The 18,393-nt window shown below is 36.4% G+C and overlaps 1 protein-coding gene across 4 annotated transcripts in view; it reads right to left on the bottom strand.

Annotated features, from left to right (window-relative positions):
• Positions 1 to 248: 248 nt before the first annotated feature.
• Positions 249 to 18,393, bottom strand: part of TRPC1 (transient receptor potential cation channel subfamily C member 1) — a 63,874-nt gene continuing 45,729 nt past the window's right edge. For all 4 annotated transcript variants that reach the window (XM_060011373.1, XM_060011374.1, XM_060011375.1 and 1 more), the window contains 4 exons: positions 12,420 to 12,595; positions 3,729 to 3,930; positions 3,234 to 3,428; positions 249 to 2,175 (listed from right to left, as the gene is read on the bottom strand). In XM_060011373.1, the coding sequence (XP_059867356.1) occupies positions 1,948 to 2,175; positions 3,234 to 3,428; positions 3,729 to 3,930; positions 12,420 to 12,595 (801 nt within the window). In that variant the 3' untranslated portion in view covers positions 249 to 1,947. The remainder of the gene's footprint in view (positions 2,176 to 3,233; positions 3,429 to 3,728; positions 3,931 to 12,419; positions 12,596 to 18,393) is intronic.

The raw sequence follows: 18,393 nt of genomic DNA, 5'->3' as shown, positions 1-18,393 counted from the left end.
TTATTTCAACATATGGTATTTACAAATATAAAAAGAAATAGCTAAAAGAGTCAAATATCATTGTCACCAGAGGCAGGAAGAGGTACAAAGGGGTCTGATGTTGATGTTTTGCATTTTAGACCTTTGTTGCCATAATTAAAAAAAACAACAACAGTGAACTGTATACTTTAAAAGTGAATTTTATGATATGTGAATTATATCTCAATTAAAAGTATAAAAGTATACAATAAAACAATGAACTCTGTCGATTTATAATCTAATGTCAAGTTTTATTTACCTTTTTTCTTACAATATGCTGTCATTCAAAATATACCTCATAAGTAACTCATGCATACAGTAGGCACTCTATAAATATTTTGATTTAATAATTAGATATTTTTTAGAATGACTAAAAACCCTGATGTAAAATCCCAATTGGGAAGTGCTTAATCCCATCATAGACAAAATATATAACTTTACAATAAACATTTTTATAAGAATTTGCCCAAAAAAGGGAACACTTACAATTTGTAAATTAAAAAATAAAAAGTAAAAAGCAAGATGAAACACAACACTAACATATTTCAACATTGATCCCTGGATCGGTGGTACTTATAGACCAAGGGCTACCTGCACCCTGTGGCCTTAAGACCATCTGACATTCAGTTAAGAAGATAATTATATACATAATAACCTCTTAACTGGAAATGCTGCATGAATAAATAAGGAATAGCCTATGAAAAAAATGTTAACTATATCCCTTACATGAGCACAGGAAAAAAATTTAAATATATACTTTATTCTCCAATTTAAAAAGTCAATGCTTTTCACCCTAAGCATCAAGAATGAGCCACAAATAAGCATGAAGTCCCGTTTCTAGAACTATGTTAAATCCTGTGGAAAATACTTTTGGATATAAGGTCAAGAACCTTAGTCCAAAAGTAAAACAAATCCTTGCATTAAAGGGTCTTCCAATGTTTACACAAACAAAACAGGCTGTGACCATACATGACAAAGAAATACCTTCTAAATCCTTATTTTGGGTTAGCTTTGTAACTAGGAACATTCACTCCAGCTTGAAAAAAAATTATATCACTTTTATGATAATAAAAAATTAAAAGCCAATAAATACCTAACCTTAGAGAAGTAGCTGTGCAAACTTATAAACATAATCAAATATTCTATAGCTACAAAATGAAAAGTCTACTAACTATATTTTTCAAAAACTATATAGTTCTATAAAAATTTAAATACATGGACTCTATCAATACATGGAAATGTATATATAAAATACTATTAAGTGAAAAAAGCAAAATGAAAAATATAAAGTGATTACAACCATGTAAAAGTAAATATATTACAGTAACAAACATTGAGGTGAATTTAAATTTATAGACACAAATAGATTCAAACATTCATTAGGGCTTTATCTTTGTTGCTTAAGATTATAACAAAAGAAAAAATAGACTACTGTTTTAGGTAAACCTACACTCCTAAACAATAAATACTGAACTATATATGTAAACTCCTAAAACAAAGATTTTAAAAAACAAGACTTCTATATCTCAAGTGTACCCTATGGAAGGAGATCAGTCCACATTTGCTGATCTTCAGTTTTACAAAACCTTCTGGCAATAGTCACTACAATTCTAATGCTGCCCTTCTTAAGCAGAAAGGGAAAAAAAATTTAAGCACCGTTTAAATAAGAAAACTAAGCAGCATGCTAACAAAATCTATCTACTTAATCTGTTTCATTACTGCAAAAAGCCACAAACAGAGGGTTTTAAAAAAACTAATCATATATACATATTTTACATAACATATATTTATGCTATAAATATTTTAAAGAATGGCTTTTACATAATTCTTTATTTCAATATATATCTTACTAATTTAATTGCAAGTTATACAAATGCAGTCTTTCAGATTTATTATTGAAAATTATTCTCTACGTGATTTAGAAAATCGCTAATTTCTTGGATAAAACATAGCATATTTAGAAGTCCGAAAGCCAAGTAAATCCCTTATTTCATTTCGGAATTTTGACAGATCTTGGCGCAGTTCATTTAGATTTTCCACAGTTGCCTGATCTGTACTTTGCATCTTTTGTCTCATGGAAGTCAAGTAACGATGCACTAAACAGCACATCACTTTTTGGTAGTTTTCATCTCTCTTTTGCTTCAAATTTCTCCATTCCTTCAAAACAAAAACTATGATACTAACAATGTGCATAAAAATATTTAAATGAGGTGGATTTTTTAAAAAATTTACAGATACAAACACATATCTTGTAATGCTTTATTAGACTATATTTTTGCCACTACATGTTGCAAAATAATGTTCAACACATTTGAAACATGCCATGCATATTTGTTTTATTCATTTACCTGTACACTTACCTTGATTTAAGATCTTTAGTTTATAGTAGGGATTAGCAAACTATGACTCACAGGCCAAATATGACCCACTTTGTGTTTCTGATGGCCTATGAGCTAAGAATGGCTTTTACAGATGAACGTTTTGTAATCAGTTTGATGATGGGGACTACTAATTTTGAACTCCAAATAAACAAAATGTTATTCCCCCTCAAAATGGAATTCTATTCATTAATAGAGCTGTATTATAAAAAAAGTATTACTCAATTATTCTCATATGTTTAATTTCATCAATAAAAATTTTGTGGAAATTTGTTTTGTCTCTTGTTGTATTACTACCCACATAAAATCTACAATTTTTTCACAGCCCACAAAGTCTAAAATATTTATTATCCGGTCATTTACAGAAAAAGTTTGCCAATTCCTGGCTTATAGCAACATGTATTGAATTATTCATGTATTGAACAACTTTCAAGAAGAACCAGAAAAATATGCATTGACTCTAAGAGTCACTCTTATGCTGATAGCCTAGGTATTCTGAATACTTTCCTTGTTTTAAAACTGTGAGCTGAGAATTCATGAAAAAAATCACAGCTCTCTCTCTCATTTTCAATAAATATTTATTGAATCCTTACTTTATGTTAGATACTATGCTATGCATTAGGGGTACAGGAGTGAAAAAAAAAAGTCTTAGCCCTTGTTTTTTTTAAGCCGTTTTGCTAATTGTTTTATAACCACAACAAATTAGTACAGAGAATGCCCTGTACAAAACAACACAAGTCTTAGCCCTTAGGAACCTGCATATTTAGGCTTTAGGAACATCTGAGATTAGTAATTATTAAAATTATCATGTTGCAGTTCAACCATCTAACTTCTTACCTTTAAGCTGTTCTGCCGTTTAACCTTGCCTTTTGATGTATGAGAGCAAATCCATTTACTGAGGCTACTAATCATATAGCAGATAGTCTTTGGCGAAGGAATGATGTTGAAAGGTGGGGGTAATGTACATTTGTCATCAAAGTAGCTAAGCCACAACTTTGCTCGAGCAAACTTCCATTCTTTGTCTTCATGATTCTATAAGAGGCAAGTGAAAAACCAACACAGGATATGAATAGGCATGCACACACGCACACACACACACAGTAGGGCTGGTATGAAGAGACTGTTTAAGATTGTTCAAATGTTTCCACACCTTGTAGGTAAAAATTTGGTTCAAGACTTGCAGTTAATATACATTACTTACATTTTTTAAAAAATCTATATTTAATTTTTAAATGACACATTCTTAATTCTTTTAAATCTTTGCCTTATCTACTATATACATTTGGTATGGTCTGAAGAGAATATAAAATTTTTAAAAGAATGAACACTTACTGCTATCAACTGAAAACTTTTATGAAGCATTGCCACCAGCAGCTTAGTAAGCACAATCACAACCACAACATTGTATGTCCCAACAATAACAGCTCCGACGAAGGACTGTAATTCTTCTCCGTAGCTAAATCTTGTGACAAAGATTGCCACATGTGCTAAGGAGAAAATATACCAGAACAAAGCAAAGCAAGTGCCGATGAACCTGTAAAGACAATTACATTTCTGTTTAAAAGGAATTTTAAGTTAATTAGCGAAAATAAAGAATTCATTTATATCAACATTACCTAAAGAATACATAGATAGCCCAGGAGTAATATTTTATAAAATAACTGAGGTTGGACCCAACATCACAGATATGCCTTACTTTAAACAAAGAAACAAACTCAAAAGGAAGATAAATTATTCCTGTTTAATCTCTTACTACTTCTGTCTTTTCTCAACAGAGCAGCCTATGATCCTGTAATACTTAGTTAGATTTTGCCACTTCTTCGCCCAAAAACTTCAAATGGCTCTCAAGCTCAACAGCCCAAAGTGCATACAAGGGCCAACAAGGTCCTACATGATCCCATTACCTTTCTTTCTTTTTTTCCCTTCCTTTATTTCTTTCTTTCAATTGAAGTATAGTTGATTTACAATATTATGTTAGTTTTAGGTGTACAGCATAGTGATTCAGTATTTTTGCAGATCATACTCCATTATAAATTATTACAGGATAATGGCTATAATTCCCTGTGCTATACAATATATCCTTGTTGCTTATCTATTTTATACATAGTGGTTTGTATCTGTTAATCTCATACCCATAATTTGTCCATCCCTGCTTCCCTCTCCCCTTCGGTAACCACAAGTTTGTTTTTCTATATCTGTGAGTCTGTTTCTCTTCTGCATATACATTCATTTGTATTATTGTTTAGATTCCACATAGAAGTAACATTATACAGTATTTGTCTTTCTCTGTCTGACTTATTTCACTAAGTATAATATTATCTAGATCCATGCACATTGTTGCAAATGGCAAAATTTCATTCTTTTTTATGGTTGAATATTAAATTGTGTGTGTATTTATATGGATTAAGAAGATGCAATATATATATCCCACCTTCTTAATTCATTCATCTGTCGACGGGCCCTTGGGTTGCTTCCATATCTTGGCTACTGTAAATAGTCCTGCTATGAACATTGGGGTGCACGTATCTTTTCAAATTAGTGCTTTCATTTTTTTCTGGCTATATAACAAGGAGTGGAATTGCTGGATCATACAGTAGTTCTATTTTTAGTTTTTTAAGGAACCTCCATACTGTTTTCCACAGTGGCTGCACCAATTTACATTCCCACCAACAGTGTATGAGGTTTCTCTTTTCTCCACATCTTCTCCGACATTTGTAATTTGTAGAGTTTTTGATGATGGCCATTCTGACTGGTGTGAGACAATATCTCATTTTTGCTTTGATTTGCATTTCTCTAATAATTAGTGATGTTAGGCACCTTTTCATGTGCCTGTTAGTCATCTGTATGTCTTCTTTGGAAATATGTCTATTCAGGTCTTCTGCCTATTTTCTGATTGTGTTGTTTTTCAATATCGTGCTGTATCAGCTGTTTACATATTTTGGATATTAACCCTCTGTCAGTCACATGACTTGTAAATATTTTCTCCCATTTTGTAGGTTGTATTTTCGTTTTGTCAATGGTTTCCTTTGTTGTGCAAAAGCTTTTAACTTTAGTTAGGTCCATTTGCTTATTTTTGCTTTTATTTCTTTTGCCTTAGGAGACTGATACAAAAAAATATTGCTATGATGTATGTCAAAGAGTGTTCTATGTTCTCTTCTAGGAGTTTTACTGTGTCGTGTCTTACATTTAGGTCTTTTAACCACTTTGAGTTTATTTGTGTATATGGTCTGAGGGAATATTCTAATCTCATTGTTTTACATGTAGCTGTCCAGTGTTTCTAGCACAACTTGTTGAAGAGAGTGTCTTTTATCCACTGTATATTCTTGCCTTGTTTGTCATTGATTAATTGACCAAAGGTGCATGGGTTTATTTCTGGGCTCTCTATTCTGTCCCACTGATCTGTTTTTGTGCCAGTATCATGCTGTTTTGATTTCTGTAGCTTTGTAGTATAGTCTGAAGTCTGGGAGGCTTACACCTCCAGCTTTGTTCATTTTTCTCAAGATTGCTTTGGCAATTCAGGGTCTTTTCTGGCTCCATATGAATATTAGGATTATTTGTTCTAGCTCTGTGAAAGATGTTATGGGTATTTTGATAGGGACTGCATTAAATCTGTTGATTGCTTTGGGTAGTTTGGCCATTTTAACAATGTTAATTCTTCCAATCCAAGAACATGGGGTAACTTTCCATTTGTATCATCTTCAATTTCCTACATCAATGTTTCATAATTTTCAGAGTACTGTCTTTCACCTCCTTGGTTAAGTTTATGGCTAAGTGTGATTTTAAATGGGATTGATTTTGGCTTTTTACTTTCTCTTTCTGATATTTCATTATTAGTGTATAGAAACTAATTAACATGCACAGATTTCTGTATGTTAACCTTGTATCCTGCAACCTTGTTGAATTCCCTTATTAGTTCTAATAGTTCTTTGGGTGGAGACGTTAGGATTTTCTATATAAAATATGTCATCTGCAAATAGTGAGTTTTACACCTTCCCTTCCAATTTGGATATGTCTTATTTCTTTTTCTTGTCTGATCACTGTGGCTAGGACTTCCAATACTTTGTTAAATAGAAGTGGTGAGAGTGGCCATCCTTGTCTTTTTCCTGAATTTAATGGGAAAGCTTTCAGCTTTTCATCATTGAGTGTGATGTTGGCTATGGGTTTGTCAAATGGCCTTTATCACATTGAGATATGTTCCCTCTATTCCCGCTTTGATGAGTTTTTATCATGAATGGATGTTGAATTTTGTCAAACACTTTTTCTGCAACTATTGAGATGACCATGTGATTTTTATCCTACCTTTTGTTAATGTTGTGTATCACATTGATTGATTTGCATATATTGAACCATCCTTGTGACCCTGGAGTAAATCCGACTCGATCATAGTGTATGATCCTTTTTACACATTTTTAGATTCAGTTTGCAAATATTTTATTGAGGATTTTTGCATCTATATTTACCAAAAATATTAGCCTGTAATTTGCTTTGTACTGTCTTTGTCTGGTTTTGGTATCAGGGTAATGGTGGCCTCATAGAATGAATTTGGGAGTGTTCCATCCTCTTTAATTCTTTGGAATACTTCGAGAATTAATACCTATCTTTATAGGTATTAATTCTTTATATGTTTAGTAGAATTCCCCTGTGAAGCCATCCCATTCTGGACTTTTGTTTGCTGGGTTTTTTTTTTTTTTTACAAATACAATTTCACTTCTAGTGATCAGTATGTTCAAATTGACTGTTTCTTCTTGATTCGTATGTTTCTAGAAATTTGTCCGTTTCTTTTTGGTTGTCCAATTTGTTGGCATATAACTGTTCATAGTATTCTCTTATGATTTTTTTGTATCTCTGTGGTATTGGTTTGTTATTTCTCCACTTTAATTTCTTATTTTGTTTATTTGGGTAAAGGCTGGCTTTTTCTTCTTGGTAAGCCTGGCTAAAGGTTTATCAATTTTGTTAATCTTTTCAAAAAACCAGTTCCTGGTTTCATTGATCTTTTCTGTTTTTTATCTCTATTTTACTTATTTCCACTCTGATCTTTATTATTTCCTTCCTTCCTTCCTTCTGCTGATTTGGGGCTTTGTTTGCTCTTTTTCTAATTCTTTTAGGTGGTAGGTTAAGATATTTGTTTGAAATTTTTCTTATTTCTTGAGGAAGGCCAGTATTGCTATAAACTTCCCTCTTAGAACTGCTTCTGCTGCATCCCTCAAATTTTGGAAAGTTGTGTTTCCATTTTCATTTGTCTCAAGCTATTTTCTGATTTCCTTTTTGATTTTATCATTGACCCATTGGTTTTTTAGTAGCATGTTATTTAGTCTCCACGTGTTTGTTCTTTTCCCATTTTCCTTTCTATAGTTGATTTCTAGTTTCATATCACTGCAGTCAGAAAAAAATGCTTCATATCATTTCTATTCTCTTAAATTTATTAAGGCTTGTTTTGTGGCCTAGTATGTGATCCATCCTGGAGAACATTCCATATACACGTGAAAAGAATGTGTATTCTGCTGTTCTGGGATGGAATGTCCTGTAAATACCAATTAAGTTCAACTGGTCTATGGTGTCATTTAGGAACACTGTTTTCTTACTGATTTTGTTTGGATGATCTATCCATTGATGTCACTGAGAGGTTAAAGTCCCCTACTATTATTGTATTACTATCAATTTCTCCCTTTATGTCTGTTAGTATTTGCTTTATATATTTAGGTACTCCTGTATTGGGTGCATATATGTTAATGAGTGTAACATCCTCTTTTGTGTATCCCTTTATCATTATACAGTGCTCATCTTTGTCTTTTGTTACAGACTTTGTTTTAAAGTCTATTTTGTCTGATATGAGTACTGCTATCCCTGCTTCTTTGTCATTTTCATCTGCATGAAGTATCTTTTTCTATCCCTCACTTTTTCTTTGTTTCTTTAGCCCTGAAGTGAGTCTCTTGCAGGCAGCATATTGAAGGGTCTTGTGTTTTCATGGAATCAGCCACCCTATGTCTTTTGATTGGAGCATTTAGTCCATTGACATTTAACGTAGTTATTGATAGGTATGCAGTTATTACCATTTTATTCCTTGTTTTCCAGTTGTTTTTATAGTTCTCTTCTGTTCATTTCTTCTTTTTGTTTCTCTTGTTGTGGTTTGATTATTTCCTTTAGTAGTATGCTTGAGTTCCTTTCTTTTTGGTTTTTGCATATCTATCATAGGTTTTTTTTTTTTTTTTTTCAGTACGCAGGCCTCTCACTGTTGTGGCCTCTCCCGTTGTGGAGCACAGGCTCCGGACGCACAGGCTCAGTGGCCATGGCTCAGGGGCCTAGCCGCTCCATGGCACATGGGATCTTCCCAAACCAGGGCATGAACCCGTGTCCCCTGCATCAGCAGGCAGACTCTCAACCACTGCGCCACCAGGGAAGCCCTATCATAGGTTTTTGATTTGTGTTTACCATAGGGCTCATATATGCTGTCCCATAATTATATCTACTTGTTTTAAACTGATAATCATTTAAGTTCAAACACATTTTAAAAGATCTACATTTTTACCCCCCTCACCCACATTGTGTTTCTAATGTCATATTTTACATCTTCATGCTTATCTCTCAACTGTTTACTGCATTTATAGTTGCTTTTGTGTGTATGTTTTTTTCTTTTCATCTATGTACTGGCTTTTTAAAGTAATCTTCAATCCTTACTATGTAACTGCCTTTCCTAGTGGGATTTTCCCTTTCCTATAGATTCTTGCTTCTTTTCCATTTAGATAAGACCCTTCAACATTTTTTAGGTTTACTATTGATGAATTCTTTTAGTTTTTGATTGTCTGATAAGCTCTTTATTTCTCCTTCTATTCTAAATGATAATCTTGCTGGGTAGAGTATCCTAGGTTGTAGGTTTTTTCCTCTCAGCACTTTGAATATATCAAGCCTCTCCCTTTTGGCCCACAAAGTTTCTGCAGAGAAAATCAGCTGATAGTCTTATGGGGATTCCCTTGTATATGACTGATTTTCTCTTCATGCCTTTAGAATTCTCTCTTTAACTTTTGCCATGTTGTTTATGATATGTCTTGATGTGGGTCTGTTTGGTTTCATCTTGTTTTGGACCCTCTGTGCTTCCTGTACCTGGATATCTGTTTCCTTCTTCAGATTTGGGAAAGTTTCAGCCATAATTTCTTCAAATACATTTTTGATTCCCTTCTCTCTCTCTCTTCTCCTTCTGGAACCCCTATTATGTGAATGTTGGTATGTTTAATGTTATCCTAGAGATCCAGTGGACTCCTTTTGTTTTTTAATTTTCATTTGTCTTTCTTTCTGCTGTTCTGATTGGGTGATTTCCATTATTCTATTTTCCAGATCACTTATGTGTTCTTCTGTGTCACTTAGGCTGTTATTCAGAGTGTTTTTTATTTCAGATATTGAATTGCCTATTCTTGTTTGGGTCTTTTTTATATTTTCTAGTTCCTTGTTAAAATGATCTTTGTTTAGATCAATTCTCTTGATCTAAACTAATTTAGTTAGCATTTTTATTACCAATGATGTGAATTCTTTATCTGGTAAATTGTTTATTTCTGTTTCATTATTTATTTTTTCAAGGTTTTTCTCTTACTTTTTCAATTGAGAGTAGTTCCTCTGCCTTTTCATTTTACTTAACTTTCTTTGCCTCTATGAATTTAGGTGAAACAGTTACCTATTGTGGTCTTGAAGGGGTGTTCTTATGTGTGTACCCAATGCCTTTGGTGGGATGGCTGGATTTGATGTGGACACCAGTGTTTCCTCAGGGTATGCTGGCAGCTATGACCTTGGCAGGAGGTGTGGCTAGAGATGGAAGAGCTAGAGCCCACGCAGGGTGTGAGGTGCGACGTTCTCTTTGCTCACTGGCCATCACTGCCCTGTGGGATCTGCTCCCAAGCTGCTGGAGTAAAAGCCCTGAGGGTCAGGCTAGAGCTGGCTCTGTTCCTTTTCAAGTGTGTTTTTCCTTCTCCCCACACCAGGATCTTTGCCCCAAAGGAGGGGGGTGCTGAAGCAAGTGGGGTTCATGCACTTATAGAGGTCTAATGCACTACCTGTGTAGGTGTCCGTGGCTCCACTCAGATGCAGCCCATGGTCATGTCTTTTCCCTGGTATTGGCCACCCCAGATCTAGCGCTGCGCTATGGTGTGAAGTGAGTGGGACCAGAGCATCCACTCAGTCTGGGCTTGGGCACACAGCAAGGTGGCCACAGGAAACCCAGCAGCTGTGCTGCTGTCAAAACTCTGGGCTGCTTCTGGGGTGCCACTGGAGTAAGCTCCAACAATGGCAGCTGCCACACCACCTGGGCTACGCTCCAGGACTGGTTGCCTCTATGTCACAAGGACGAGTCTTCTCCCAAGTCCTGGATGCCCTAGATCCAGTGCCATCCTGTGATGTGGAATGAGTGGAGCTGGGGTATTCTCTCAGTTTGGGCTGGGGAGAGCAGCAAGGTGGTCACAGGAAATCTGACAGCCACTAGGGCAGACCTCTCTCTGCCCTAGCAGGGGGCAAGCCAGCACCTGCACCCCTCATTAGTGGCATCCAGGCTGTTCCAGCCTTTCTATCTCTCCCAGGGTTTCTCCAGCCAGTTAAGGGGGCTTGTCTCCTATGCGTAGAAACCAGACTGGAACACCCAGTCTGTGGCTTGACCCACTAACTCCCCAGGGCGAGTATCCACCTGTGTAATCTCCCTTTTCCTTTGAATCCCTTCCCGGGGCACAGGTCCTGACCAATCACTTTCTTCTCATCCTACCCGATTACATGTATACCTTTCTTAAAGCCTTTGTTGTACAGGAGTCCTTCTGCCTCTTTCCAGCTAGCTTTCAGTGAGAATTATTCCACATGTAGATGTATTTTTGATGTGTTTTGGGGGGAGGTGAGCTCCAAGTCCTCTTACTCCACCATCTTGATCCGCTTTATTCCCCATTACCTTCCTGACCTAATCTACTACAGCTCTCGCTCTGATTCACTACATACCATCCACGCTGACCTCCTGGCTTTTCCTTGAACATACCAACCACACTCCCATCTCAAGGCATTTGCATTCGCCATTCCCCTATCTGCCAACGCTCCTCCTCCAGATACCTTTTCATGGCTTGATCCTTCACCAGCTTTACATCTTTACTTGGATGTCATCTTTTGTGAGGCCTTCCTTAACCTCCTACCTAATTAAAGCTACACCCTCTCACACAAAAATCCTCCCTGGCCCAAGCTTTATTTGGGCTACAGGCAAGGGCCTGTGTAATACTGATATATACTATATCAATACTGTGCAATATACTACATATTTTATTTTTATTGCCTGTATCACCTCAACAGAATAATAAACTCCATGAGGGTAGTTTTGTTCACTGATACTTCATTTACTTAGCACTTAGAACAGGGTCTGGCATACTGAAGGTGTTAGATGAATATTTATTACTCATTTAATCTTATTCCTTAAATAAACTAAAGAATAGTTGGTACATAATAGGAATACAACAAACGTGTAATTCTACACCTCTTCTCCATTATTTTATCTAAGAATGTGGGGAGGTATTTTGTCTGCCTCACAACTGGTTGTTCAATTCCTTCCGATACAATAAATTAGAGAAAAAAAATGTTCTTGAAGCTTTAACAATCTCAACCCTAATGACCTCCTAAGAAGTGTTGAAATCTGAGAGTGCTTTGGTTGTAACAATGACTGGGAATTGCCACTGACAACTAATACTTGAAGGGCAGAGATGTGGAACATCTCACAATACATATATAGGACCCACAAAGAACTGTCCTGCCCAAAATGCTAAGAGTGCACAAAATGCAAGAGTTCCTCTGTTAAGATAGACTGTAGTTGAGGAGACAATGTAATAACTCAGGCCACTAATTATTTAAGATTCTATGTGTAAAGGTGACTATAAATGATTCATGAAAAATAAGTATTTCTTATTCAAAATGCATTCCTTAAAGAAAATTTGAAGTCCTAGTTCTGTAGGTATGAATTCACACATAACACAACAGAAAGACAGACATATATTTACTAAAAATTTAAAAGACACTCACGAATGGAAGGTATCATTGCTTTGCTGTTCACAGAAGATGCCTACACAGTCCTTCTGTTCTTTTGGAGTATAGTCTTTATCATACAGTTGTGTCAGTCCAATTGTGAAAGAAAACAAAACAAGAAGAAACATTCCAAGAAATTTTCCAAAATCTTGTAACATCTGTCCCATTGAAATCTGTGGAATATATTACATAGGCATTCATTAAAATCATCAGGAAAACAAAATATGAAAAACTAAATGACCAGGCAAGAAAACATATGATCCACAAGGCTACTCCTTTTTTTCCACCTGTTTGAGATATTTCATCACTTTTAAAACACCAAAAATCCAGTTGTCAAACAAAAAGCCATTCTGATCATGCCAGCACTGTGAGTGTTGGATGGTACATTCCTTGAATCTGGACCAAGTCTGCAGAGGATAATTTTGCTATGAAGGTAGAGGAAGAGACATAGAGATTTAAGAAAAGGCCTAATTTGCAAGGGATGAAAGGAAAATTCTTTGCTAAAACCTAAAGGGAAGTAAATGCTTATATTTATAGTTTCTCAAAGTTTACAAATATAAAACCATTAGGACATAAAGTATTTCATTTGATTTTTGCAACCAATTTAAACCACTTCCTGAAGAACAGCATTTCCCCCTCTAGGACTGTCCTAATCTCTTTTGCCAAGGTGATCAATTCTCTTTCATTTGGGGTCTATTATAAGAAAAAATTATACGTGTTAAGTCAAATGAGAGGGTCTAATACTTATGTAAGTATCTACCATAATTTAGACATGTGTAATGCATCTGGGAGCTTTATTCAAGCCTAATTTCATTCTCCTTTAATACTCTTTCAAATTCTGGGGAATAGGTACTTTTCATAAATTCTTGTTATTTAAAATTGGCATACAAATTTGGAGAATAATTTAACATTACGCTTTGATCCCGAAATTCTATCCCTAGGAATTTAGCCAACAGGAAGTACACAAAGATGCATTACATACAAGGATTTTCATTGTAGCGCTGTAGAAAAAGAAATTAGAACATCCTAAATGTTGTTGTCAAAAAGAATGAAGTGCTATGTGCTGGCATAGAAAGATGCCTACAAAACATTAAGTTAAAAAAGCAGGGTACACAACAGTATTAAACAGCTATTTTTTAAAGGATAAGTTAGATATATATTTTCATACAGATAAGTTTTGATATGCACAGGAAATTTCTGGAAGTTTACACAAGAAACCATTAACAGTGCTTGTCTATGGGAGGTAGGACTAGGGGTGTGGTTTGAATCTTCTTTGCTATATGCATTTATTACTTTTAAGATACAAAAATTAAGTGTTTAGAAATAATCCCTCCTCAAATGTAACCAGGCCAAATTTATATAATTAGTGAAATCCAACTTCAAATAAAATTCCGAACTCCCTCGAGCCTGCCAACATAACACATGCCAATCACCGACGACACAAAATAGTAGCAGCAGGCAAGTGGCCAAGCCCCTCCAGCCCACTATAGTGAGCCAGCTAATTAAGTCGAAGAGGTGTGGTAAAATTTTTACGCACAGCACAAGCTAGTATTCCAGGCGACTTGGAGTGGGGAGGTCCACTATGCCTGACTTTTATGCACTTGACTAGCATGTGACTCTTTTCAAAATCTTATGCTTCCCTCACTTAGCCCCCTTGCCAAATTCTGATGGAAGCAACAGAAAACTTTTAGAATCAGAAAGCTCAAAATGTGTGAGAAAGAGAAGAAATACATTTCTCTCTTAATCAATGATAGCTTTATTAGGTCACTTTGGAAAGAAATCACTTATTCAGATTGTGACTGCTTAGAATAAAGCCATATCGTGTTAGTAGAGAACCTAATAATGTATGACAGTAAGAGTACAATAACTGCTTTAGATAAGTACAGAAAAGATTGGATTTGAAGAAAATTTAGACACTGTGAGCTTAAAGGTAAATAAAGTTTTCCAAGAGTGACCATGTATGCTGTTATAATTTTAATTTCAAAAATTTAGTCCAAAAGTGAAAGCCTTAATTTAATATTACTGGGTTTTTTTTTGTTTTTGTTTTTGTTTTTTTTGCGGTACGCGGGCCTCTCACTGTTGCGGCCTCTCCCATTGTGGAGCACAGGCTCCGGACGCGCAGGCTCAGTGGCCATGGCTCACGGGCCCAGCCGCTCTGCGGCATGTGGGATCTTCCCGAACCGGGGCACGAACCCGTGAACCCTGCATCGGCAGGCGGACTATCAATCACTGCACCACCAGGGAAGTTCTTAATATTACTGTTTTAAAGATAAGAGTAATTTAATTTCAATATCAAGATGAGCAATATTTAATGAGAACACTACAAACTTCATGACTTGTTTTTTAAAAACATTAGTTCTTGTATAACATGGAAGAACCAAAATTAGCTACAGTGGATATCGCTGAGGTGAACATTAGCTTGAAGAGCACACTAATGAAACATTCATGTGAAATGCAAACATTAAAAGCAGTAAATTAATTTTAGTCTGAGAAAGATTATAAGGTTCATTTATTTGTAAAAATAACAATCACGCTTTCTTACATGTTTACTTATTTTTCTATGTGTCAAAAGAATCAAACTGGACTACTTCTCACACCATATACAAAAACCTGAAACCGTAAAACTCCTAGAAGAAAATATAAGCCAGTATGCTTCTTTGATATTGGTCTTAGCAATACATTTTTTGATATGTCTCCTCAGGCAAGGGAAGCAAAAGCAAAAATAAACAAATGAGACCTACTCAAACTTAAAAGCTCTTGCACAGCAAAGGAAACCATCAACAAACGAAAAGGCAGCCTACCGAATTGGAAAAGATATTTGTAAATGATGTGTCTGATAAGGGGTTAAATACACAAAATCGTACAAAGAACTCAGACAACTCAACCTTCCTCTCTCCAAGCACCCCCTCAGTCATGCTCCCAAGTCCTTTGTATGTAATCTCTAAAATAGTATTCTTCACTTTATACTTTATGTTTGTCTCTTCTAGCAGTCTTTAAGGGCAGGCACAATGTCAGTGAGCTCCAGAGCCTGGCATATTAATTAAAGTACTGAATACAGGGGCTTCCCTGGTGGCGCAGTGGTTGAGAATCTGCCTGCCAATGCAGGGGACACGGGTTCGAGCCCTGGTCTGGGAAGATCTCACATGCCGTGGAGCAACTAGGCCCGTGAGCCACAACTACTGAGCCTGCGCGTCTGGAGCCTGTGCTCCTCAACAAGAGAGGCCGCGATAGTGAGAGGCCCGCGCACTGCGATGAAGAGACAGCCCTCGCACAGAAACGAAGACCCAACACAGCCAAAAGTAAATAAATAAAATACTGAATACATAACTACTTTTTATATGTCTTTTATCTAACTCTTTACCATTTAACAAGAGGTATCACATATTTTTATTTATCCTGCAAGGCGGGGAAGGCTAGCATTATCTCCATTTCTCCAAGTGACAAACTGAAACTCAAAGATTTAGTGAATTGCTCAGGGTGAAAGAACTAATAGATGGCAAATGTGGAATTGAATTCTTGCTTCTGACTCCTTGCAAGGGCTTTTCTAAAACATCACTTTGTGGTTTTTACCTTAGCTGTCCCATTAGAAATTTGGGGCTGGGTACAATTAAGAAATATTTAGTTCTCACGCATTTTGCCTACACAGCAGGGCTTGTTGAATTAATACACGAATAAATGTATTTTAAAAGATGTAATTGTTAATTAACATTTTGCACCATCCTTTTTCTAACACTATGTGAGCTGGGCCTTACTTTCCTGACCTATAAAAGAAATGGCCACATGCTGCATCAGACTTGCTCATCCACATGCTATTAAAAATTTGTCAGACTTCACCCCAAACTATTTAATCAGCATCTCTGAGGGCAGGACTGGAGAATGTAGGTTAAATGTGTTCCCCACACCATCCTTGCAGCCTCTCCAGTTTTTGAACCCCTAGACTATACGACTTCTAAGTTTCCCTCTAGCTCTGACATTCCATACTCCTTTCAAGAAAAAATATCCATCCCCAGTATACCCTAAAATGCCAAACACCTGAAATCACTCTTTACTCACAAAGAACAATACTTTACAAACAACAATAATATGCCATTTATGTTATACAGGCCACTAAACTAAGTCTGATAATTATCCAATAAAAACAAACAATTCACTAGGAATAAAGGATGCACTCGTGTGTCACATACTACATTCACTTTCCAAGTTTTCTTGTATTATTTTTCAGGTCGGTCACAGTTACCTCCACTACTCTAAGGGAATGGAGGAACGGATCTAAACGTTTATGTGAAGCCCATGATGCGTCAGGTACTCTGCTATGCATGTGATATACACTGACCCATTCAATCCTCACAACAGATACAAAAACTGAGACTCAAAGAGAAGAGGTAACAGTAAGTTATGGAGCAAGATTCTGAACCAAGCTGTGTGATCCTGTCTTTTCCTTCTTGTCTAATCTCCCAACTACCAGTATTAAAGGCTGCATAAGTCATTTGACACACATGGATAAATGAAGAAGAATTTTAAAAATCTATAAACTATGAAAGCCTGCCAACAGAAGTATTGTACAGTAAAAGTTAATGAGGGACTCATATTACTCATGAAAACTCTGAGAAGCAATTCAGCACAGTGGTTAAGACCATTAGCTCTTGAGCCAAACTGGGTTGGAATCCCAGTTCTACTACTCATCAGCCGTGTGACCTTGTACAAGTTACTTAATGTCTCTACACCTAAGTTGCTTCCTCTGTAAAATGTAAATACAAGAGTCCGCCTCTTCGAATGGTTGCGAGGATTGAATGAGGTCATAAATGTAAATAAAGATCTTAGAATAGTAACGGACACACAGTTAAGGACTCAAATGTTCACTGTTAATATTACCATTATTCACGATTATTTATAGATTGTGCCTTTTTTTTTTTTTTGGTTGTTGAAGTATGTAACATTACTGATTTATACCCAATCATGTCTCTTACATCTGCTGAGGTAGATTAGCTGGCATCCTGAATTCAAAAAAGCGGGAGAGCTAACTTCAAAGAGCAGGCTGGTCTCTGGAGTCAGACCGAGGCAGGTTTAGCTCTTGACTCTGCCACTTAATAGTTCTGTGAACTATTTCTCTCCCAAAGCCTTAAACCCTCCATTTGTAAAATGAAAATGAAAAATAACAAGGGTTGTGAGGACGGCTAAATAAATGGAAAACATATAAGAGAGTGCCTGGTCCACATGAAATGTTCAATAAATGTTAGTTGCTGTTATTATTGGGAACAAGCAGGTACAGCAACAGCTAGGATGTAGCCCTATTTCTCCATCAGATTTTTTTGTTTTCTCAGACCAATCAGTGCTTGTATTTACTCAACCCCATCTAACAAGTTTTTCAACTCAATTCAACAAACAGACATTAACTCCATCATATGGAGAAATTCATTCTCATGGGAGTACGAGTGTAGAAATAGATTTTCTAGTGGTGGGGACACTAAAGCTGGTGCATGTCCCCTCTCCCTGGAATGCCCTACAGCCAACCTCCTTTCAACTCATCTTTTAAGGCTTAATTTCAGTGTCATCTCTTCTGGGAAGTCTCCTCTGATGCCTTCAACTGAAGTGAGTACCCTTCCTCTGGGCTATTACAGCATCTACCATTCCAAATGTTGTCATTGGCTAGTCATCCTCGGTGAACCATGCATTCTTTAAAAGGAGACTGCAGTATACTCACTTTAGTATATTCCCAGTGTCCAGTACCTATCAGGCACTCAATAAATGTTTATTGAATGAATAAGTAAAGTTTCAACAAGCAGAGGATAGTCTGGGACAGCGGTCCCCAACCTTTTTGGCACCAGGGCCTGTTTTCGTGGAAGATAATTTTTCCACATACGGGGCGGGCGGGGTGGGGGATGGTGCAGGCGGTAATGCGAGTGATGGGGAGCAATGGGGAGTGGCAGATGAAGCTTCACTTGCTTGCCTGCCGCTCACCTCCTGCTGGGCA

Source organism: Delphinus delphis, chromosome 4 (assembly GCF_949987515.2).
Source record: "Delphinus delphis chromosome 4, mDelDel1.2, whole genome shotgun sequence".
NCBI classification, from domain to species: domain Eukaryota; kingdom Metazoa; phylum Chordata; class Mammalia; order Artiodactyla; family Delphinidae; genus Delphinus; species Delphinus delphis.
Note: the sequence above shows the minus strand (reverse complement) of the source record. Positions and strands in the feature narration are given on the sequence as shown.